The sequence below is a fragment of the Populus alba genome, chromosome 3 (genome assembly GCF_005239225.2).
Source record: "Populus alba chromosome 3, ASM523922v2, whole genome shotgun sequence".
In the NCBI taxonomy this organism is placed as follows: Eukaryota; Viridiplantae; Streptophyta; class Magnoliopsida; order Malpighiales; family Salicaceae; genus Populus; species Populus alba.
The window spans coordinates 11,735,087-11,760,031 of NC_133286.1; the positions used below are offsets into that span (position 1 = coordinate 11,735,087).

The window sequence follows — 24,945 nt, forward strand, 5'->3', positions numbered from 1 at the left end:
ATAAAATTAAATTATGTTGAATAGGATCATTGCATAAATTTTAAACCAAAATCTTATTACTAATTATGCAATCCTCTAGACTTTATAATAAATTTAAAAACTAGCATAAACAAAATAAATCAAAAAACTCAAAAAAAAAATTAACTCGAATAAAAACTTTTAAATTGGTTAATTATAAAATTTGAATATGATACAACTATTAAATAAAAAATTTTAAAAACTTTTGGCTAGGTTGATCATAAATATATTTTTTATTTTAACAATCCTTGACAATCACAAATATATTTTACATAACACAAGTTATATTTTAAAAAATCACAAATAAATAAATGCATAATATTATAAAAATTCTAAATTTAAATGTGAATTTTAAATTTTTACATGCATTAAGTTCATCATATAGAACAAAACTTAAATGTACTAAATTTAAATTATTCTATAAATAATTCACTTGCACTTTTAATTATTAATCACAAGATCTAATAATTATTATGTTGATTTTTACATATTCTTTTATTTTTAAAAATCAATAACTCATTGAATTATATGAAATACATAACGAATCAAGTCAGCATAAATAGAGCTTAATTTACAATTTATTTATCATCTAAACATCACCTTTTGGTCTGCGCAGTACAGGACTTCCATGGCGGCAGCAGCAACCATAAAGAAAGATTAACAAACGAAGATACAGAGCTAGAACATCCCCTACATAACCAACTGTCAAATAATAAAACCTCACTCAATCTTAACCTCGTGCACGTTCTTCATCTCTTCCTCTTTCACTTTAGGCACCATTAACTTCAAAACACCGTTCTTCATTTCACCTTTAATCCCATCAAGCTTGTAAAGATTTGAAGGCAACTCGAGTCTGCTAGAGTACCTCCTCCTTCCACTCCCATCGCCTTCCTTCGATTCTTCGCCTTTGATGACAAGGGTATTCTGCTCCACGGTCACCTTTACATCCTCTTTGCTAAGCCCAGGCATGTCCATGCATATAAAAAGACCATACTCGTCCTCCTTCACATCAAAACCTCGCCTTGCAATCGAAGCTCCAGCACCGCGTGAGGCGGCCGGAAGGAAAGGGTTGTCCAAGAACTGGTCCATTAGGTTCAGGACCTGGCTTAGACTCCTCTTTGGGAATAATGGATCGAACGCATCTGTGTACCAAAAAAAGTATTTATATTAAATAAATAAATCAGATCTTTCATTTATTGGATTGGATAATTTTCCTTGTGTTGCATTATATACAAAAACTACAAGATAAATCAAAAGATATTTGTAATAAAATTCCTATGGAAAATTTATTGCAGGAAATATGAGTGAATTAACTTAAAACAAATCACAAGAGACTATCCAAGTTTGATAAGAAGCCTCAAGTTTATTGTCCTCTAATTACTCATCAAATGAAACTACTGAAAATGTTTGATGTTCAGGGGTTTCACTCAATTGTTGAAAAGTGCTTAATGATCAGGTGTTTCACTCAATTGTTGAAAAGTCCGATCACCTGTGATTTCTTGCCAGGCAGTTGTGGTAATTTAAAATCTTGCTTAAATATAACAGGTACCTGAGAAGAAGCTTGGAGTAGTATCACCACGGCGAGCAGGGCTACGATCAGAGGAACTGCGACGATCAAGCTCGACCCTACCATAGTCACCTGGGGCATTGTCTCCGGTGTTGGCGACCTGAGCCTGAGAATCAGTGTTGAAGGAACGAAAAACAGAGACGGAACGAACAGGGTTAGTGAGCTTAGCAAACAGAGGAGAAGCGGTGGCTCTCCTTAGAGCGACAGATGTTGCCATTTTGTTTTGGACTGGAGAAATGTTGCTTAATTTGGCGTGGGGTTCAAGGTGGTGCGGCAACTTGGAGGCGTGGGTGGGTTTAATTATATAAGAAGCTTAGAAATCATCCTCGAGTAAAAGAGAGGGGAACCGAAAGTTCCAGAGCGGTGGAGAAACAATGTTCTACAATTACCTCATCAGCACACAAGTGAATTCACCGCCTTTTTTTACACGATAGAATTCCGGATTTCATATTTTCTGGGGCTTTTCTTATGAAAGTATATCCTTCTATTCATCATATAATTATTTCGTTATTTAAAAAAAAAATTATCAAAAAAGAAAATGAGTACTTCAAATCCAAACATAATAATTTTGCATGTGCAAATCGCTTATGAAAAATAAAAGAAATTGCTAATAACACCATGCATCTCAATGTTTTTTCCAGCATAACGAAATTGTGTGGATTATGAATAGTTCTTGGCATCCCATTACCAGAATCACTCAAATTGAAGGGGGGGGGGGGGGGGGCATAATCATCCACCTTAGGTTACAAAAAGAATCTTCGTGAAGGTGTCAATAAAAGCACAGGTCACACCGCATGGCGGCTACAGACAACATATCACCTGACCTAAACAATTTTGCTAGTTGCAGAAAACTAAGAAATCCACCAAGTTCTGTTCATTAGTTTCTTTTCCTTTCATCATCATTCTTTGACTGGTGAGGAAAGGAAAGATGAAGAAACTGCTGGCCAAAGATATATAGAGGGCAGCTGCTTAAGTCTTCTTCACGAGATACCCCAAAAATATGCCAAGCAAGCCAACAAAGATGACGAACATTATCGATACACCACCACGGTTTTTGTTGCCTTGGTGTCTCAGGAGTTCCTGCATCATAAGTTATTAAGCAACTATGTACTGCTGTTGAAGATCATAGGATTCAGACAAAGGCATATATATACAGAAATAATCACAATAAAAAGCTTTTTAACTTTCTTTCTTACATATGAGCTTTCTAACTTAAAGAGATTGAATGAGGAAAGAAAAAAGGCAGTCCTAAGGCAACTGATTATACAAACTTGCAGCTAATAAACTCACTTATGGAGTGAACTGATGACAGGAAAATCAAGGAAAAGCTAAAATGGTGAAACTGAAACAGAAGGCAAAAATAAATGGGAAAGATGAGATAGTAGATATTATAGCAGAAAGTATAATGGATAAAAGTACAACAGAATCACGGAAACCAAGCCTAATTACAAACCAAACATCCCATCAAAGTATCCAGGTGCATAACATGTCCTTTTACTTGGATTGGTCCTGTGATGATAGTATATTAACTACATTATAATAAGCTCCAACCCTCTGTTTCAAACCTAAGGAGCTTATGATAAAACCATCAAGCCTAAATGGCACCATATCATCCAGCTTTAAATTTCTTTTCTATTTCCATTAATAGTTGGGTGAAAGGGCACATATTATGAAAGATTAACCTCACATCAAATCAATTAGTAAAGCAGTGATTACAGGGATGATAAAATTTACAATTAGGGATGACTAGAGAAAAAGGAATACATAGCAAAAGATGCTGAAGTGTCAACATGGATTTCCTTAAAAAAATTACAAACAAAAAGTATGATAGACCAGATGCAGCTAGCGAGTACAACCCAACAATACTAGCACCTATCACTTTCATCCCAACAGGCAATATCTGTAAAATTCACTAAACAACAGCTGGAAATCAAATAATTACCGACGAGGAAAAAACAGAGATACGGTTTGATGGTTAAAAATAGGGAGGAAAAATCCAAAGAAAAAAAATTTAAGATACTAATGCTGGTGTTTGCTGAAAAAGTAACTGGTTTCAGCCTGTCCACTACTATAAGAAGGTGGGAAAGCTTATTCTGTTGCTCAAGCATTGATTTGGAGTTCCAAAACTTGTGCATCACGGGCAAAGGAGCTTGAATGATGTTCTTAGAATAGAACTGAGTCCTGTTCTAATTTTTGGCATATATTGGCTTTGTGTAAAAATCCAGAATATCAGCAACAGGATGTTGTTGCAGACTGTATGTCTTATTTTCCTAGGTAAAGCATCGGTTCTATTAGTAGTCTATGCAGGATTGATAGTCATTACAGATTTGGAGAACCTACAAGTATATTTAACTTGGAATGCAAGAATTTTAGAGAGTGAGTGATGTTCAGATTTCAGAAATTTGCCACCTCTGGTTGAATTTCATATGAATAAAAGACAGGAGAGACAGACTGTATAGTTTCATTATTTCCACTTCTCTCACTTTCCACGACAAACATGACCTTCTGCAAGGACATAGAAAATGAGAGGCAAGGAGACAAAACAATACAGAGAAGTCAAGACTTGTACTCAGAATATTGAATCTCCATAAAATCTAACCTCACAAGAGAATTGCCAAATGATACGTAAAGACTCACCAATTCTTGACGCAGCTTGTTATTTTGTTGAATCGCATTATTCTTCTCATCAGTCAGCTTTGAAATAAGGGCTCTAGCCTGCAATTAATCAAAGTATTTATTACAGAGTAATTTATCACATCCTTGATCAAGACATACAATTCATAAAAAAAAAAAATCACCAGATGCAATCCTACTGTAGCATAGCAGCATATACAGAATTAAATGGCAAGTTAAACCACATAGCAAGTGTGTGTGTGGGTGAGTGGGGGAGAGACAGAGAGAGAGAGAGAGTTGCATAGATTACTATTTTTATGATTGCTCACAAATAAATGACATGATGAGTATCAACCATAAACCTTAAATTTCAATAGATAGATTTAGAATCTAATTTCACAGGAGCACATGAAAAGGAATTCAATCTATCCATCTAGGATGAATTACAGAAAGGAAGAAATAGATATGTCTCTAGAGAAGGAACCCCAATGTGACAAAAATTAGAGCGAAGTTAAAACTAGATAAAAAGTCTACCAGAAAATTGCAACTTTCCAAATCGAAGATAGAAAATACTAATTTGATGGATATCTCATTATAGTCATAAATACAGAAAGAATAAACAATCATTGCAGCAATCATGGCCGGACTGAAGTTACACCCAATTATTTTACCGCTCCAATAAACCTAATTAAAATCAGGTAGCGATCATCAACACCCATATGCTTCAAACACCAAGTGATATGTCACTAGAACTTAAACGCTCGCTTCTGAGTTATGCAGAAGTAATAGCTTAGGGGTCCAAACAAGCCCATCTAAAGAAGAAAATAACATTGTCACAGACCACCTTGGTCAAATAGAGACCAAAGCCAGCTTGACCTCATCCTTAACCATTTCAGTATAGATGTAGAATGTATTAGCTGTCAGTAACTCAACAGGGACCTTGATAAATGACATGGATGATTAGCTGATTTAGAAACCATAAGTTAAACAAAAGCTGGACGAACAGTTTTTATACATGTATAATAGGGTGAGGTACACATATAGTAGCTCCTAAGTCCTATCCATGAAAATAAAACTGAGCTTGCTAGTAAAGCTACCCAACAAGGCATGTAAATTTTTTATCAGTAAACAAATGCAGCTGAATTTTACCTCCAAAGATTTTTCTTGAGGTTCAAGACGCTCAATAAATGCCCTTGATGCCTGTGTTCACCAACAAAAAAGCAAGGCATCGATACCTTTAGGATGATGGAGGGTCACAATGACAACATCAATAAAAGATAGTCTCATGTACTCACAGTAGATAAATCAGTGCCAGTAGCATTCCCATTGTCCGACACTGAACCCCTGGGGGATGACCCTTCCTCAGACCCTTCTTGAACAGGAGAAGGTGGTTGAGGGGGAGAAACATAAAGCACTCTCAATTTGCACTCCTCGACATGATGCCCTGCCTCCTTACTGAACTGCACAACCAAAAATCACCACAAGCCATAACCCCACTATCCATAACTAAACCCACGTGCAAAGTAAACAAAATAAATTTAAGTCCATAGTTTACCATTTCTGCATTAATATCCTTTACAGTGACACCGTCATTTGTTTTTACACTTTGAAGCAAGAACTTGTCCTTGCATTGCATGTCAGGAGGAGCTTCCTTTTGCGCTTGCATCGTAACTAAATCAAATCAATGTCAAAAATTACAAAGCAGCACTAAAAATCAGATCACAAAAAGTCTATTTAAAAAAAAAAACATTATAATAAAATGAACGAAATGGGCACCAATAACATCACAGGTGGAGCGAGGCAACACAATCCCAGCATTTGGTCGGACACAGTACTTCTTGGGATTTGTTGTTTTGACCTAAGCATCAAACATAATTAGAGATTGGAATATCCCACAAATCTATATTGTAAAATACTGGATTGGAGTTCGTTACTGTTCTTGTTGATGCTGAGCTGAAATAATGCATGAAATTTAATAATTTCTCTCGCGACAGGAACCCTTTTGATCCAAATGAATAAAAGACAAAACAGACATATAAAGAAAGAAATGAAGAGGGAAATCAATTTACCTTGAAAGCGACATAATTATCAGTTTTATTGGAGAGTTGAAGAGAACAAGAGATCTGCTTCTTCAATTCAACTAATCCAAAAAAAATACATGGAAATCAAACGCAGAAATAAAGAAAGATGAAGAAGGGAGGGAAGGAAACCGTGCATCGGTGACTTACAGGGAAATTTGAGCTCAAGAGGTTCGATGCTGAGGAGCTCTCCTGTGCTCATCTTCTCGTCAAACAAAACAAAGTGACTGGTGTTCGAAAGAAATTGATCCAAAAATAAATATAAGAATCTGTTTGGTTTTGTAAACGAGATGGATCGCAGGGCGGACAGATCGAGAGAAAGAGGGACAAGAGGGGGGAGGGAAGGGATGGGCTTTGCTTTTGCCTTCGGCTTGGGAATTGAAATGTGTTGTTACGTCTTATATTTATGATGTAAGGGGTGTTTGGGGTTGTTGACTAAATTGTTTTTTAAAATAGTTTTTTATTTAAAAATGTATAAAAATAAGTTTTTTTTATGATATATTCATATTAAAATTGTTAGAAAAAAACTAAAAATATTATTTTATTAAAAAACATGTGAAAACGGAAACAAAAGCTTTTAGAAATACAGGGCAGCTGTTTTGTTTTTATATATATATATATATATAAGTCTATTTAAGGTTGATTTTATCATTTAAAATAATATTTATATACATTCGTGCGTTGGGAATGGAAAGGAATCATTTTGCTATAAAGACGATTATTATGATGTAGTATATTATAGTTCTTGTTATTTGCAGGATCATAATTTCAGTTCTTAAAGTTTCTTCAAAAAGTTATTCCACTAACATTAACCTCGTAAGATTATGAAATTACACAATTTATCTCAAAAATAAGATTTTATTAGGGGCAAGTAAAAAAATTTAAAAATCGATTAAACTAAAAAAACTAGAAAAAAAATAACTGATAAAACTGAACCGGAAAAAAAACCGATTAAACTTATTAAAATTTTAAAAACTGACCGGTTTGGTTTTGGTTTTATAAATCTAAAATCAAACCAAAATCGAAACAAAATCAAGCCAAGCCGGTTTGAATCGGTTTTTGTTCTAAAAAACTGAATAGAACCGAAACTAGCAGGTTTCGGTTCAGTTTGGTTATTTTTTTTATAAAAATCAAACTGAATCGAAAATAATTATTTTTAAATTTTTTTTGATATGATTTTTTTAAAATTGATTAAGGTAAACTAAAAAAAACTTTTTTTAACTTTTGACTCAAAAACTAAATTATTTTTATAATTGATGATGACTAGGGAAGCGCCTCTCTTTTTGCCGCATTTTTTAACAATTAAAACAACTCTTTCATGTTTTGTGAGATTTTGAAACAAATATATAGTAGTTTGGGATTTGAGGATGGTAAGCCAGGGTTGAAATTGCGTTTTAAATAGTATTTTATAAAAAAATTATTAAAAATTATTAATTTTTATTTTTAAATTATCTTAATGTATTAATTTCAAAAATATTTTAAAAAAAATTAAAAATTATATTATTTTAATATATTTCTGAATAAAAAATATTTTAACAAACAACCATTATCATATTTTCAAATATTCTATAATCGAAAAAAAACTTTTTCTCTTAAGATTTGGGAGAGAGAAAAAATATTTTTTTTATATTTATAATTAATATTTGATATTTAATATCCAATGAGAATTTAATATTAAGTACATATTAAAATTTACAATAACTCTCATATGTAAATCCAATAACACGTTTATTTTTAATACATATGAGGATATTTACAATGGAGAGTCAGGTTTCCCCCGGGGCGGGGGCATGTATCCCGGACTCGTCATCGTCCTCATTTACCGTTTGGGACTTAACTGGGGAAAAATAAAAAAATCCTCTGTGTTCGGTTTTTTTCTTTTTAATTAGGATGTTTGAATTAATTTATGTGTATCTTAATTAATTTTACGAGTTTTAAAATTAATAATTATATAAATTTTTGGTAGTCCTAAAATTTATGAGATTTAAACTGATAATTTCTATAAAATAAATTCATAATGTAACTAATTAAGCTATACTTATCAAAAATCCCTTTATATTTATTTTTATTGAGTCTGGTGTCGGTGGTTATCTATTGGAACTGGTGATTTTAGTATTTTTATTTGATATTCATTGAGTAACGACATAGAGACATCCTTTAAAATAAAGGGAGAATTGAGAAGATGTTATTTAAAATTGGACACCAGTGGTATGCATCTTCAATATTCTCCAAATTTTCATTTTGGTATTTATCTATGATTTAAATACGCCAAAATGAAAACATCGAAAGCTCATATTTTTCCTTGGAGTACATGTGAATTGACCTTGAAAGGAAGCAGTAATTGAATTGCCATGGTAGTTGCTTGCTAGATAGCCCCGTGCTTTAGATACTCTTAAATACCCATAAATATTAGTAGCACCTAACTTTCACAAAACGCTTCGTAAAATTTATTATTATTATAATTTTAAAACTTAAATTACAAATTAAATAGAATAAGATTTAGTTCAATGATTAAGAAGATCAACATGAGTTAACTGAGTCAACATATAAATAAAGTGATTATTATCATAATTTTATAACTCGACCTGAGAGTTGACTTCAGACAAGGGTCACGATTATGGAGGGCCAACCTGACTAGCCCAATATATATATTTTTTAATAGTCATAGCAACTTTATTTTGATCAAATTTCTTTTCAAAAAAGTCAATGAAGTTTTGACCAGTGTTTTATTTTGAGTTGACCTGAATTTTTTACCGAATCAGGTTTGAGTTAATCATTCATATATTCTTTCTTAAACTCAGACCAATTCAAGCACCAGGTTAACATGTCAACCTAGTCCTAGTTTTATAATTAGAGTTATTATAGCATTAATAATTTCAACACTCAATATAAACTAAATTAAAAAAAAAAGTATTTTTTAAAATTTGCAAGCCCACAATAATACATATTAAGAGTAAAATATACTTTTTTTATATTTTATTTTGTCTTGTTCACATAACTAAACAAAATACAAAGAAAATTACTTTATCTTGTATATTACTACTAGAAATAATAATGTCACCATCTAAATTTTTTTTTTCTTGTTTCTTCTATTTCTATTATTTTTTTATCTACTTCTAAACGCTACCTAAATTCACAGTTATTAAATCCGGACTGGCCTGATGGATCGACCTGGTTGACCCAGTGGCTGAACTGGTTCAAGTTTATTAAAAGACCGGCTGGTATAACAACTTTACAAAACTTGGTCGACCTGATGGGTCAACCCATGACCCAGGTGACCTAGATAATACTTTTTTAAAAAAATGTGGTTTTTCTCTTGCACCTCATATTTTTTTCATATTTTTAAAGTTTACTGTATAAATATTAGAAAAATATTTTATTTGTTCAATGAGAAAATTAAAACCCTTTAGTATACATACTCCATGTTCCCAAGAAAAAAATTATTTTTCAATATGGAATTTGAAGCCCTTTCGTATAAATACTCTATATTCACAAGAAAAAAGTTATGTTTTTTCAATGTGAGATTTGAAACTCTGTACTATATATACTCTATGTTGCTAAGAAAAAAGTTATTTTTTTAATGTAGGATTTGAAGCCCTTTTGTAGATATATTCTATGTTCACAAGAAAAAAATTATATTTTTTTAATGTGGGATAAAAAACCTTTTGAATTGAATACTTCAATTTAAAAAAATAACATAATATCTTCAATGTGAGATTTGAAACCTTTATATATATATATATATATATTATATATATATAGTGTCCGATTGGTATTGTAGTTGAGGTTGCATTTTGCCCCAACCACAATTTATAGTTGTTTTGTTAGAGAAGTTAATGTCTGATTTAAAGGTGGGTCTCACTGAAAAATGAGTTCAAGCCGCATGTTTTGCTAAAGCTAAAAATTGTTATTTTTCACTATTTTTGCCAACATTTTGCATCGCTTATCTTCTTAAAGCTAAAAATATTGTATGTGCAAAGTTTAATTCAGAGAGCGTGTGGAAGTGGTTGGAAGTAGAGCCGTAGAGGGAGAAATTAGGTGGTCCAACAATTAAAATCTGCCATGTGGCAAAATCATCATGCGGGATCCCAACTTTTTTCAGAAGCATTTTACATGACTCTTTTTGCCGTTTACTTTTTAATGTGGAATTTAAATTTTTTTAGTATATATATTTTATATTTATAAAAAAAAAATTATATTGTTTTAATATAAAATAAAAAAAATTTTTTTAAAAAAATAATATAATACTTTAACTTAAAAAGATAATATAATATTTTTTTAATACGAGATAAAAATATCTTTTTAAAATATTTTTTTAAAGTTCATTATTTACAACATGTATAATCTATATTCAGATGAATATATATATATATATATAAAATACTAAAATTTTAAATTATTTTAAATTTTTTTTAGATTGAACCACAAAATCTGGAATCTGACCGATTAGTCAGGTGAACCCCGTATCTGCTTTAATAACTATGCCTAAATTTGCCAACGAGACATGCAACGTTAGAGTTGCATATGTCAACTATAATGCAAATCTTTAAATTGTATCGTTTTTCAAATTAATTTTTTAAATGTGCTATTTTTTTTTCTTAAAAAAATCCTACTACAGAACTCAGGAAAACGAGAAGTGACTTCTATCTAGTAAAGTTGATTACACGTAATTCAAAGAGATATCATGACTGAATTGATAACTTAACTTCCGGCCTTCACTTTTTCGGATTAATTATAATTATATAATATTATTAAGGAAACTCTCTTTCATTGCATAAATAGCAAATTTAAGGTGCCATAACGAGGAAAAATTTATATGTTTTAGATTTTTTTTTTTGTTATGCTTAGCATATTTACCACTTTATACCTGGTTATTTATTAACTTTTTTATCTTTATTTTTTTATAATATTTTTTTTAGTTTTTTTCTTTGTATTTTTTTATTGTAAAAAATATTATTTTTTATTCTTTACACTTAAAATATTTATCACTCTACAGTTACCTATTTATACATTTCTTTGTGTTTTTTGTCTTCATTCTTTTATAATTTTTTCTTTATACTTTTTTTTAAGACAAACTATCATACAAAACTAAAATTAAATGGTGTTTCACTGTAAAAATTAATTCAAGATCTTATATATTTTTATTAATTAATGCACATGATCTTTATTTTATTTTATTATATGTAAGTATTGATTTTTTGCATAGAAAAAAAATTATTTGATCCGTTGCGAGACAAGTCAAATAGAAACATTAATATTTTTTTATTTATTTAGTGGCACATGTGGTTCTTCAGTTATTTAATTAAATATATTTATAAGCTTTTCAATTTATAATTATTTTTTTTTTTTTGGAAAAATATATTGAAAAAGACTACAAGTTTATTTTTCACCAAAAAATAATCTGACTAGCTAAAATCATAGGTCAAATAGTTAGTTTAGTCTTTAAATGATTTTTTTATTTTTACTAATTATTCCCATCGATTACATGATAGATCTTACTCATGTTATTTTTATTTTTGCATAGAAAAAATAAGCAAGGTGGAAATTTTGAAGAAAAAATAAATATTTTATAACAAAAACAACTAAATTGGGGATGACAACATTAGTTAAAGAATATTTTTCTTATATATATAAAAAAAATTGATATTACACATTTACACCAATAAAAAATTTTAAAAAAAGATTTTTTTATAAGAGTGATCATTTTTTGTTTGGTTCAGATTTTACCTATAAAAATAACCAAATCAATTTTTCTTTTTTAAAAAATAGAAACCGGTTCGAACTGATTGGTTTCGATTTTGTTATTTTAGAACAAAAAAAAAATCCAACCGACCAGCTCTAGTTCGATTTGGTTATTTTATATTAAAAATCAAAAGGTATATTGTTTTTTGGGATGTTTTTTTTTGTGCAATTTCAAATGGGCTTGGTTTTAGTTTTTTCAGTTTTCGATTTAATTCGGTTTGATTTTTCAATTTTAAGTTTATGGAACCGAAACCGAACCGAACCAATTAATTTTTTAAATATTCTAATCAGTTTTTTAATACCATTCAATTTTTTTCAATTATTTTTTCTTTAATTTAATCAATTCTTTTACTTACCTCTAATTTTGTATGCGATGACAAGGTACCCTCCTTTGCCTTTGCAGAAAGTCGAAGGGTGAGGTATTTTTATAGGGATCCAATGCTCCATGAAAGAAAAAGCCTGCACCCTTTTTTTTTTTCCAGTTTTCCACACCATTAAAACTAACTGTAGAAGGTCTCCTAAATACACAAAGATTCTGTTTTGCAGGTAACGACACCAAGAATAACCCAATCCATTGTCAACCGTGGAAAAAACCTCGACATGTACACTCTGATTTTCAATCATTTAATCAATTTAACACAACAAAACACCTAATCAAGACAAATGTAACAGTACCACCCAGTGTTTTGAAACCCGGACCGGCCCGGCGGGTTGACCCGCGACCCGGACGACCCGGGCCTAGGACCGGTCCGGGCGGAGGTAAAAACCCGCTTGAGAGTTGGCCCGGTGAAACCCGGTCAACCCGGCGGGTTGACCCGTGACCCGGTCCACCCGGTCAAACCCGGGTGAGACCCGGTCTATTTTTTTTTTAATATTAGCAGCCATTAAACGACGTCGTTATAAGAGTTTGTCTCAGCCGATCAATAATCACGTCCCTCTTTTCCTTTTTAGTTTCCCACACTACCTCTTTATAAGAAGCTACATCTCTTTCCCCTTTTTTTCTTTCTTGATTTTCTTTTTAATTTTATGTCCCATTATCATCGGTTCTTCCATGATATATTTTTTAACAATCAGAAGGTGCCCTGGTTTCAGGTATGAGAAGTTTGAGTGAGCAATCGGCAATAACGGTGGTTGAGGGGGGTGATGATACTGTTGATAAGGAAAAGAAGAAGAATAGGCGTCGATCCAAACGGAACCCTCCCAATCCAGGTAATCCTAGCTTAAAAGTACTAATCGTGTTTGTCTTTTGTGGTTGTTGAGGAAAGTACAATGGATTAGCTGTTGTAAGATTTGAGCTATAACTGTAAAAAAGAAAGAAAGAAAGATTAGTGATTTTAGAATTTTTGTTATCTTTGCTTTTGTATTCTTGTTTTTATCAATTTTTCCGCTAAGGGTATTTGTATTCCCTTTCAGTAACAGCTAAGGATTTTGTGAACAGAACAATGTTCAATTAATTATTTTTTTTAATTTTTAAATGAATCAATCATCTTCCTCTTCTACTCGATTGAAGCTAATGGAAAAGCTGGTGATAGTTGCCAAGGTAAAAATAAACTAAACATGGATTGTAAGCGTGTTGATTTTGGAAATTCCTTGGTTCCTCGTAAGGGATTTTATTATGAGTATAGTTCATGTGCTGGTGAAGATGTTCATGATGAATTGAATGGGCCAGTGGATTATAATTATTTTTTTTGGGTTGATCCGGGTTGAACCGGGTCAACCCATCTGACCCGGGTTGAACCGGGTCAACCCATCTGACCCGTGACCCGATCACTTGACCGGGTCAGTGACCGGGTTGGGTTTCAAAACTATGGTACCACCCCTCCTGAAAACACAAAAACAAAGAGGTAGCCGTCTTCTTATTATTTGCATTTTAAAATTATTTTTTTACTCCAAATTAACTTTTTAATATTTTTTATATTATTTTAATATATTCTAATATCAAAAATAATTTTAATATATTTTTAAATAAAAATATATTTTAAAAAACAATTATTGTCATCATTCAACTATAATCATAAATCTCAAGTCGTACCGTACAATCAAAAACCAAAAAATCTCAACTGCCACCAGCTCCTTGTCAAAAAGTCAAAATAAAAAACCTCCAATCAGCTCGATTTAAATGTGGACCATGCATTGAGTATCTCGGAGGCAGTCTTGTCTAGAATTAAAAATGGGCCCCAAGAGAGAAGAGTCCTCTTCTTGACCACAATAATAGCATCGTTTCAGTAAATTTTATTTTTAATATTAATATAAATATATTAAAATAGTTTAAAAATATTATTTTTTAAAAATAAAAATAAAATCTTTTAAATTTTTATAAAAACATTCTTAAAACATAGATGCTGTGAAGCTGAGAGCCATACTTTTGTAATCTGGCTGGCTGATAGATGGTTTCGAGACTCGACTATCTTGAAATTAAAATTAATTTAGATTGAAAAAAAATAAGAAAAGAAAAAATTTAGTATAATCTGGTGATCCGGCAAGACCCGGTTAAAAATTTAATTGTAATTTGTTGATTTTTTTTTAACTAAAATAATATTATTTTAATTTTTTTTCAAATTAATTCAAATAACCAGATTAAAATTTAAAACCCAAACCTTAAACCGAATGGAGTATAAAAACTATGCGTAGGTGCCATCTTTTATCTCCAACGTAGTAGGCAATTTACTTCATCGCTGCGTAATAATTTCTTCTTTTTTCTCTCGCAAATAAGGGTAATTGGGACTATCTAAATTCATAGAAAAATTAGTTATTTTTTGTTATTTGGATATATCTAAAAATATTTTTACATAAATAAATTAATTTTTTTCGTGGTTTTTGAGTAATAGGTACAAGATAAAAACAAATTACAATATTTATGATAAAATATATGATTTAGCGGAAGGCTAACAACAAAAAAAAATCACTATCTTTTTCCTAGGAAATAATCGAATCCATGAGTGAAATACAACACCTGAATCCACGAGTAACAGAGTAATGTTTCTAAAAGAAATTCTTATTCCAAAATCAAAAGTTTCTGCAATGAGCGAGGGCTGCTTGCATTTATAAATTGTCAACCCTAAGTCTAATCAAACAATTACTTACAGAAATAAATAGCAAAATAAGGAAAATAGAAAAATATCCATTAAAGATATAAATCAAGTTTAAACTTATGCAGCAATATTAGCAAAACAACAAGAACCCCAAATAAAAATCTATGTTTAAATAAGAAAAGGGTCATGGCTGTAATTTCAGTTTAGAATTCCTTCAACAAGCTATCTTGCATCACTATAGTAATGGTGGTGCTAGTAAGAGTTACAGTGACAATACAACAATGATTATGTTTATATTATTTATGATATTAATAATATTGGTGGCTATATAATAGTGGTTGTTATGGTAGTTGTGATAGCAACAATAATAATGAAATAATAATTACTTAATAATATGATAATGTTGACAATAGTACTATTAATTATGATAATGATGATAGTGAGATAATAATAATTACTTGTAACGATGATAATTTTAGAAAGTAATGATAAAATATAATAAAATAATGGTTATATTGATAATAAAATAGTAGTTAATAATAATAATAAAGTGATAACGATAGAATAATTGTAATGGTAATGAAAAGTTATGGTGAGATGATAATAAAATGATTATTACATTAAAAATAGATAATGATAGTAGAAGTTGAGAGAAAATATTTTTGGGAGGTTAAAATATTTTTCTTCAAATGTTCATCAACTAAGGGTTGATAGAATTTATTTATTTTTTTAAAAAATAAATAGAATCTAAGCCATAAATAAATTAATTTTTAAAGTTTTTTCAGATTGGACCCGAGCTCTGCATAGAAATTTAACCAGTAGAATATAAAGTAAAATCAGCCCATCACTGCACCGCAGCGTCATCACTCATCAGCACGCTGCATGCAGCACCTTCAGAAAGCTCTTCTTTCACCATTATCATTGATTTTTGTGGTTAAACGAGATAATTAAGATATATAACAGCACCGGAATTTCGGACCCGGCACGCTGGCTTAATTATAATCTTAAACTCTCAATGCTTTAATGTGTTGTTCAAGTCGTTCCAAAACCTGTGAGGCGAAAGAATGGTTAAGATAAACAAAACTTGACGAGATATATAGAAATTGGCAGCAAGAAACCACAAACATCTCTAGGCTCACCGCCTTCGTGTTGTCAAGAGCGGCTTTCAATGCTTGGATTTCCTGTAACACAACCTGTTATTCAGCAACAGTGCCTGGCGTATATTGAACCTGTCAGAAGCAAGTTGTGTGTGTATATATCACTTACTTCGTTGGTGTCCATTAGCGCAACTTCCAGTGCGTGGATTTTTTGCGCCTCCGTGTTTCCTCCGTCACCGCAGTCTTCATTTTGGCTTGTTTCCTGCATTATGCAGCAGGAAAATGTTGGCTGAGAGGTTGAAATTCTATCGTATCGTATTAAAACCACTGTTCTAGAGAGCCTGTAGGCGATGAACAGATCAGCATTGCAAGTGTCAGATATAACATGGTTGAGCAAGGTATTGATAAATTACCATAGCCTCCTCTGAAGGAACATCACTATCTGCTTCACTGTCGTAAATCTCCTCCGTTATAGACGTTGACTGCAAGGAAGAAATTAAATATTCGTGGAAGTCTCGACTGAATTCAGGTCGGTAAACATGTAAAACGGTTTAAGGGAGTGTTTCCTCCACTCAGAAGGTAACCTGGAGCATTTCTAGAATTTCAGGGTTCTTCCAAGGTCCTTCATCGCTAAACAGGCAGCCGCCATAATCAGAACATGTGCAGTCACCTCCCAGAAAACTTGGCAAATTACTGTAGAGGAAATAGGAAGACGACTTAGTGGTGCTAACATATGAAAGAAACATTCGTATCCGAAGCTAACAATGCTTTCAGAACAATAATTTATATATCTGCCGAAGATTAATTGCATGGACTTGCACCTCTGATCAATTACTTCAAGCAGGTTACTTTGATAGTTGTTTCCCAAAACCTGCAATTGGAACAAACACTTGATTCGTGCAGCTTGGGAAGGGAAATGCAATTGTGTTTTTAAAATCCTCACATGAATCTTCGCTAATGTGCGTTCATCAAGAAAAGCCCCGAGTGCTTTCCACAGCATCCTGAACCCATTTCCGGCATTGACTATAAAGAGCCGATTCAGAATCTGAAAATTTCAACGCAGTTTTTTCCCTGAAGCTATCAGGGATCCTTAAAACATTCAAAATCCAGGCAATACAATGAATACGATAACTAGTACATCAACTAGGGTTTCTCTGAAATCAATGACCCATGAGACTGCTGCTGAGTTACCTCTCGATTAACAACTTTAAACAAAATCAATGGCTGAACTTAAAAATCGTTTTACAGAAAACATATCAGCTTAATTATTTTCCAATATAGTAAACAAATAATAAAATGTGAATTATTCACAGCACATGATATCTCGATACCATTTGCTTAAGCAGAATATTGCTCAACAATAAACCAGTGCATATTCTAACTATCGCTGAAGTAAATCTTTCTACAGCATGATTGCAGCTGTCAGAGCTGGAATGCTATGTCTCCTAAATCCAATCAAAATTCATGGAAGCTACTATATATGAACTAACTCTATCAAACTTGTCCACCTAGAATGTCTTGACATGCTTTCCCATCTAATATATAACTATAGTAAAAAAGAAAGCATGGAAAAGGAAAAGGGGAGGTCAAAAAGATCAAATGTGGCAAAATGAAATTTCCATGGCTAGCCGAAAAGCATGGATACTTCAAAATAAATAAATAAATAAGATGATTAAAAGATGTTAAAACAAAAGAATTCGTCCTGGACTTGTGATAGTATCATTTTGTGTTTATGATTCTTCTTTATTTTAAGAGCTTGCCCTTTTGCCGCATTATGACCTTCATCAACCTTCAAAGAAAAGCTATATATACCTCTGGATAGTAGTTGCTATCAATTTTCTGAATTTCCATAAAGAGAGATCTCGCAGTTTTTGAGAAATTGGACATTCCCTAAGCAAAGGCAAGAATCAAACTATTGATCAGGACATACCGCAAAAAGGCTCGGAATTAAAACTTAACTAACAAAACGATCACATGGTTTCCCCCAACATGAACAGACAGAAAAGAGACAGAACTTATGACTTATAGGTCAAGTAACTCTTTCTCAGTGCTGATAATTTGCAAGATACAGGTATTGAATGCGATGCTCACCACTCCCTTCACATCTAAAATACTTGTGATGGATGCTATATGTCTCTTAGCTGCAATTGAACATGCAGGGAACCTAATATTTAATGTCTTCTCCTGTTCCGACACGTGATATCTGACAAATCTGTCAACTGTAGTTGCCTGTAACAGGGCATTAAGGTCTACCATTCCGATCCGTTCAATGTATATCGGTCTTCCATTTCTATCAACCCCATGATATCCATGAGGATAACATTTCTTTACTTCTGCATATTCTTCAAACTTGAATTCCTGCACTGAGTTCCAAACAAATGAACCCCTTGAAGAATTTACAGACAAAGGCAAGAGTCGACTTCGATATGGCAGAAGTTAATGTAAAAGGAATGGTTGGATTTGAATGTCAATTGTCAAACCATACATAAATGGTAACAAATAAACTCGTTCTTCACCTTCAGAATTTCATCAACCCCATATTCCTCACGCCACCCGAGATATTGCACAAACGTGTCCTTTGCTTTTGAAAGATCAAAGTCTCTCACCCGGAGAAACCTGACAGGAATTACATTAAACACCATCTTATCGTAAATTAACAGTCAATAACCAAGAATATTGGCTTACAATATATCATTTCAGGCAATAAAACTAAAACTGGTACGATCAAACTTACCTTAAAAGAGAATGATAGTCAGTTTGCCTCTCCATTAGATGACCTTCAACAAAAAGTTGTTCACGGAGAGAATCAACAAGCTGTTCGTATTTTGGATCATGAACTCCTTCAAGAACTATTCGCAAGCTTTTGCCCCTTCCAAGTTTCTTCAACGAGTTCCGAATCTTGCGAGGGTAATTTAACATTGACTTGACGCCTGGTTTAGGCAATGAAGAAGAAGGCTTAATTTCTTCTCGAGGATGGAGAAGCCACTGGGATTCAATGGGTGGATGGATAGATTTTGTCCTTACTTTTCCTAGCTGAGAACGCTTCGAGTCTGAAGATTCCTCACCTTCTCCACTAGCTCTCATTATGATTATCTCCCGAGAAGTCTCCTTTTGTTTAAACATATGTACTGATAGTGATATCCAATCAACTCAACGAGCGCATTCGTCAAAAAGAATTATCAACACAAGAGTACAAAAATCTGTTCCTGCAGAATCAAATTGTATTCATTTATCCAGCAACTATCATATGGCTAAAAGTAACGAAAACTTGAAGGTCTCCTTCAATTAGTCTGGCATTTGCAAAGTCACTTGCTATCAAACTAGACACAATTCAAGTGCAGAGTTAAGAGACAAACTTCAACTCAAAATGTAATCGAGAATTGATGAAATTTCAAGAAATCATGGTAAACTATCAAGTCATTCGAGGTTCTACAAAAACGACTGGAGCACACGAAAAAGGAAATTGCCAAACTGGTTACAACTTACAATGAAAGAAGTGCAACGAGAAAACATATCAACGACCCAAAAGCAAGACGAACCCATGACAGAGTAATAATTGTTGAAACAGGAAGAGATTGCAGAGTCCGAGTCTGTCCAAATTAAGTGAGCCTGGCAGCAGAAAACTGCATTGTATACGAGTGAAAAAAAGCAACAAGGAAAAAGAGAAATAAAGGCAGACATCTACACCTTTGCAGAGCAGTGAATAATTAAGAAAGCATCGAATGCGATCCAATGCTTGCTTGGTCTTCCAACATTAGGTTGGAATATTTCGCTACCAAGTAACCTCTTCTTTCTTTTTTGTTTCAGCAAGCAAAATATAGGAGTGCCTCACGAAACAGTAAGGGTTTTCTTAAGCAAAGCATGGCATGGGAGGGGGTATGGGAGCCAAGCACCTTTAACTGAAATTAACGGTGTTTTTGTTCCTTTGCTTCGCAGTGTCTTGCTTTCTCAGGTCCTAAAAGCCCAGAAAAGACACGAAATGGCCCATAAACAGGTCCGGGGACTCAGGTTAAACACTTGATTGATCAACATACTCCACCCTCAACCCACAACTGACGATAACAATGACCACCATGGCCCTTGGCAGCTCGTCCAAAAGAAGAAAAAAATCCAAGATTTCTGCAACTCTTGGGAAATCAAATCCTTAGTGTTTTTTTTTTTTTTGGAGAAATAATATTTATAGTAATAGTTCGATCAAGAGTCGAAATATATATCCCAAGAGGATTTGGCTAATGTTTTTCACAACTCAAAAGACCAGTCAGGGAGCGGCATCTCTTTTATCGATTCAATTATGTTTGCCTAGCAACTAACTGTTTCCTTGATAATAAAAAATTATCAGACAACATGGTACATCCACCAAGATTGTGTCAAGTCAATCTAACATAATGTTAGTTCGATGAACACAGATGCATGCTAAGCGGAATGCACCAATGATACATTGACTAGAGCGGGTAGACAAACAAACAAGCTATAGAAAAAGTGGTCCTCTTACCAGGAAAAGGTCTCTCAATGCTCCAAAACGAAAATACACGTGTAAAAAGGGATTATATGCACAGACGAACACACTGAATTATAGGAGGAAATCCCAACTTTTATTAACTTTATAGCAAAGGAATACATGAATCTGTTTGTGCGTATTATGCACAAAGTTCTGACTACCCAGATAACTCGCGACACAATATATACAATCCACTTATAATACAAAATAGGAGAGGTTAGAATGGAAATGGCTCCCTAGGATCCTATAAAGATCACGACAACTACTTTATGTTTTGGCCAATTCTTGTTTTTTTTTTTTTTAAAAAAACAATCATGTGTGTTCGAGCTACCTTACTTGCATCTTGACTAATCCCCTAAAACTCTAAAGTTAACGATTAGATAAGCCTCCAATAACATTGATTTTATAGCACTCGAACTAGCAATTTATAAAAAACAAACTTAAAACCTAATCAGTTAAATTATACGTAGTTATGTTTTGGCCAATTCTTCCTTGTATAAAAAAATGCCAATTATTATCCCTTCTTTGATTTGTCTTCCACGAACCAACTGTTCAATTGTTAATACATATAAATTTTTTTGAATATCCACATTAATAATAATAAAAAATTTGCTATAAATTATGACATTACTACTGATTTCACCACTTGTGCCAATTTCAACACTATCCCACAGGTTGTCACTACTCATGTTTTTACAAAAGTGTTTTTCATCGACATACCATCATAAATTTGACCCCGTAACACATAGCATAGCATATAATTGTAGCAATAAAATGTCATTAGAGTATGATAGAAGCAAAAATTAGAGGAATTATATTAAGATCCCGCTTTAGTATGGTTTTTTAAAATAAATTCAAGTTATTTATTTTTTTAAAAAAAAAATTGACTTATAGAAAAGTCATAACTATCTTTGGTTAAAAACATTTTTTAAATCAAAATTAAAATTTTTAATTTAATCAAATTTTATAGCTTTTAACTCTCAACTTTTGATCTCTAACTCACACCACATCTTTTATTTTTTAAAAAATTGATTTAATTTATTCTTACCAAATATATTTATAACTTAAAGTAATTTTAATTTATTTTTATCACAAGTTATCTGTGAAAGAATATCGTTGGGGTTATGTTTTTATAAGTCACGCTAAACGGATTTTAATTTAAAGATTTTAGTTTTAATTACTGAAAGAGGGAAAATCAATTTTACAGAATGACTAAATTAGCTTTCTTTGAAACTTGTGACATTTGAGAAAAGGAGGATTCAAAACGATAGTAACCTTAAATTTGCTAGTAAATTGCCTTTTAATAGTAATATTTAATTTTATCTGTGAAACTCATAGTGCTACGTTTCTAAGGTTTTTAATTTACATTTGAGTTCATAAGAAAAAACACACATAATCACTCTATTTTTTCATGAAAAAATAATAACAATTCGTATTGATTTCCAATCACTAAATAGGACTCTCCTTTGAGTGTATTTGAAAGTGTAATAGAGAGTAATTACTTTTTAAAATCTTTTTTATTTTTAAAATATATTAAAATAGTATTTTTTTTAAAAAAATATAAATATATTAAAATAATATATAAAAAAATATTAATTAAAAATAACATTTTCAAAACACAAAGTAAAACACACTTATTTATCTGCTCGGTGGTTGGTAGGTGGCAAGAAGTCTCAAACTTTGAAGTGGTTCGCCCTTTTCCTTGTTTGTAGTGATAAATGGTCAATCCGGGTGCCCCCAGCTCTCAAAACTAGTCTTCCATACACTTAAAACAATTGCCATTATTCTCTGGAAGAAAAAGAAAAGGATTATTATTTCTGGCTGCTGAAGACATTCTTTTCGGCACCGTCCATCCACTAAAAAGAGAAAACTAGCCAAGTGGAAAGTAATATGAAACAATGTACCGAGAAAGTTTGATGGGATAGCTAATTTATTTATCTTCGTTATTTTTTAAATAATTTTTTATATTAAAATAAATATTAATAATATTTTTTTATTTTTAAAAGAATATTTTTAATACCAACACATTAAAATGATATAAAAACATTAAAAATATATTAATTTAAAGTTAATAAAAAATAAAAAAAAATTAATTTTTTTTTTTAAAATACAAAAATAAATAAACAGATCTTGATAGATAGATGGATGGCCATCGAGGAATACGAGTGTGTTTGGCAGTGTGGTAGCAGTTGCTTTTCAAATAGTTTTTCGTGCTGAAATACATGCCAATGATGTTTTTTTATTTTTTTAAAAAAATTATTTTTGATATCAGCACATCAAAACAATCCAAAAAATATAAACCGTATTTAATTTTAGCAAAAAAAAAAATTAAAATTTGATAAAACATAAATTAAAATGCAGAGCCAAACGGTGTGTATGGAGGATTGAGAGCCATAGAAAATGAGATACTGTCCTGAACTCCTATCCTATATTGATCAAGAACCGGCTTTCAGTTCTACAGGATTGAGATTGTCATATGCGAAGCTCGAATTATTGTTGATCAGGCATATATGATATCATGATATATAGATTTTGTTTGAGAATATATTAAAGTAATATTATTTTATTTTTAATAGTAACATGTTAAAATATTTTAAATTTACTAAAATAATTAATTTTAAATTAAATAGATTAAATTTTAAATAAATAATATTTTAACCGGACAGGCACAATCAAACTTTCTTCTGACACCTTTATGGTTACTCAAACTCAAACCAAGGAAATTTGAGAAAGCAAGGTGGGTGGTAAGCCTACTCGATGGATCATGATGATTATTATATCAAACTAAAAAGTGTTAGGGGTGTTTGTAAATATAAGAGTAATTATTTTTTAAAATATTTTTTATTTTAAATTTTAAAAATCATAGATTTTTCATTTTAAATTTTACGTAATAAGAATCTCACCTTGATTGTAATTTTCGTAGTAAAAAAATTAAGACAATTATATTCATTATATTTATATAAAAAAAAAAAATTCCTAAAATCAGATCTCGCAGTCCATTCATTTTGTCGTAAACTGCAGGACCCAGAGCTGAGATGGTGGGACCAAGTAATCATACGTGGAAAAGCATCTTGAAACGCACGTATGGGGTGGCCAGCTGTGTCAAGAGTGACAGACACAAAGACATTACCTTTTGGGGTTGGGGCTCTTCGGGAATTGAGAACACGTTTTTACCTCATCTCATCTCAAGAGAAGACCCTGGCGGCGTTTCTGTTCTATTCGCCACCTGCCATACTCCGCCACCCTGTATCGCCGCCTCTTGATGACTCTGCTACGCCCTACTTGCACACACCTATAGTTTACAGGAAAAGGAAATCCAGCACACATAGTGGCTAGGCATCATCAGGCTAATTGGAGATTCCTTATTACTTACATTACTGACGTTAATTATATACATTAATTTTAATGCTTATAATATCCTAATACTTTTCATGTTTACAAAATTTAGTGTTCTGCTACGCTGCCCCCAATTCATTTTTCATTCCTTGGTAATTCCAACTAAAATTATCAATTTTGTTTTATTAGGTATTTTGTTTTTTTTAATTGAAATGAAATATTTTAGTTTTGGAGTATTTCAGTGTACCGTTTTGGATTGTGTATATATATATATATATATATATATATATATATATATATATATTCAACAAACATAATTCAAACTCAAAATAAATTAATTATAAATTATGCAATACAAACACAATACCAAACAAATATAATTTTAAAATTTAAAATATTTCTAAATAGTCAAGATTAAATAGATTTTTAACTTAAAGTAATTCAACTTAAACAAAATATCAAAATATTATGAAAGTAAAATATTTTAACACAAATATTTTAAATATAAAGTTAGCTCAATGTTATCAAGGCTAATGGAATCTAAAGTATTTTCTATTTTGCTCAAATTCCTATAAAGTATAAACATGAAAAAAAACAACATATTCATAAACCATATATATTAGTGATAAATCTAATTTTAAAAAATTAATATCATTGTTAATGAAAATAGTAATAATAATTTTTAATATTATTAATATCATTGTTATTGAAAATAGTATTGAAAATGAGCTTTTTATACTTAGGATGATTTAATTAATGAAATTAAACAAGGTTCAATTTGATTCAATGGCTTTTTAAGAGCAGAACAGAACATGTGGAAAATGAAACCGGAACGTTCCGGCTGGAATTTAGCTGAAAAATCTGGAACAGCTCGAGATTTAAAATGAAATAAAAATTATTTTATTTTGTTCTGTTTTTTGAATTGATATAAAATATTTCAACTATTTTAAGTAAAATGAAATAA

The 24,945-nt window shown here is 31.6% G+C and overlaps 3 protein-coding genes across 3 annotated transcripts; all 3 read right to left on the reverse strand.

Moving 5' to 3' along the window:
• Nucleotides 1-496: 496 nt before the first annotated feature.
• LOC118062928 (small heat shock protein, chloroplastic) lies at nt 497-2,028 on the reverse strand. The gene is made up of 2 exons (XM_035076817.2): nt 1,568-2,028; nt 497-1,160 (listed from the first exon to the last, which is right to left on the reverse strand). Exons 1-2 carry the CDS (start codon nt 1,800-1,802, stop codon nt 739-741), a joined length of 657 nt encoding a protein of 218 aa, XP_034932708.1. The 5' UTR covers nt 1,803-2,028; the 3' UTR covers nt 497-738.
• A 142-nt stretch (nt 2,029-2,170) lies between these two features.
• LOC118062927 (vesicle-associated protein 1-2) lies at nt 2,171-6,662 on the reverse strand. Its single transcript, XM_035076816.2, has 8 exons — nt 6,427-6,662; nt 6,268-6,338; nt 5,975-6,056; nt 5,754-5,869; nt 5,494-5,658; nt 5,348-5,398; nt 4,223-4,300; nt 2,171-2,665 (listed from the first exon to the last, which is right to left on the reverse strand). The coding sequence occupies exons 1-8, from the start codon at nt 6,476-6,478 to the stop codon at nt 2,555-2,557; spliced, it is 726 nt and encodes a 241-aa protein (XP_034932707.1). The 5' UTR covers nt 6,479-6,662; the 3' UTR covers nt 2,171-2,554.
• A 9,144-nt stretch (nt 6,663-15,806) lies between these two features.
• On the reverse strand, nt 15,807-19,941 carry LOC118062929 (phosphatidylinositol/phosphatidylcholine transfer protein SFH11). The gene is made up of 11 exons (XM_073407802.1): nt 18,882-19,941; nt 18,664-18,763; nt 18,239-18,505; nt 17,960-18,037; nt 17,091-17,192; nt 16,969-17,018; nt 16,732-16,840; nt 16,561-16,629; nt 16,317-16,409; nt 16,190-16,231; nt 15,807-16,099 (listed from the first exon to the last, which is right to left on the reverse strand). The coding sequence occupies exons 1-11, from the start codon at nt 19,268-19,270 to the stop codon at nt 16,055-16,057; spliced, it is 1,344 nt and encodes a 447-aa protein (XP_073263903.1). The 5' UTR covers nt 19,271-19,941; the 3' UTR covers nt 15,807-16,054.
• Nucleotides 19,942-24,945: the final 5,004 nt, after the last annotated feature.

Bases quoted from the DNA above. Each gene is read 5' to 3' on its own strand.
- LOC118062927 (XM_035076816.2), bottom strand. From the start codon at position 6,478: ATGAGCACAGGAGAGCTCCTCAGCATCGAACCTCTTGAGCTCAAATTT. The intron at 5,870-5,974 runs GTGCCCATTTCG...GATTTGATTTAG, and splicing joins CTCCACCTGTGATGTTATTG to TTACGATGCAAGCGCAAAAG. The intron at 2,666-4,222 runs GTGAGTCTTTAC...CTTATGATGCAG, and splicing joins ACAAGCTGCGTCAAGAATTG to GAACTCCTGAGACACCAAGG.
- LOC118062928 (XM_035076817.2), bottom strand. From the start codon at position 1,802: ATGGCAACATCTGTCGCTCTAAGGAGAGCCACCGCTTCTCCTCTGTTT. The intron at 1,161-1,567 runs GTACCTGTTATA...TTTGGTACACAG, and splicing joins TACTCCAAGCTTCTTCTCAG to ATGCGTTCGATCCATTATTC.
- LOC118062929 (XM_073407802.1), bottom strand. From the start codon at position 19,270: ATGTTTAAACAAAAGGAGACTTCTCGGGAGATAATCATAATGAGAGCT. The intron at 16,232-16,316 runs GTAAGTGATATA...GTTGTGTTACAG, and splicing joins CGCTAATGGACACCAACGAA to GAAATCCAAGCATTGAAAGC. The intron at 16,100-16,189 runs GTGAGCCTAGAG...TTCGCCTCACAG, and splicing joins CTCTTGACAACACGAAGGCG to GTTTTGGAACGACTTGAACA.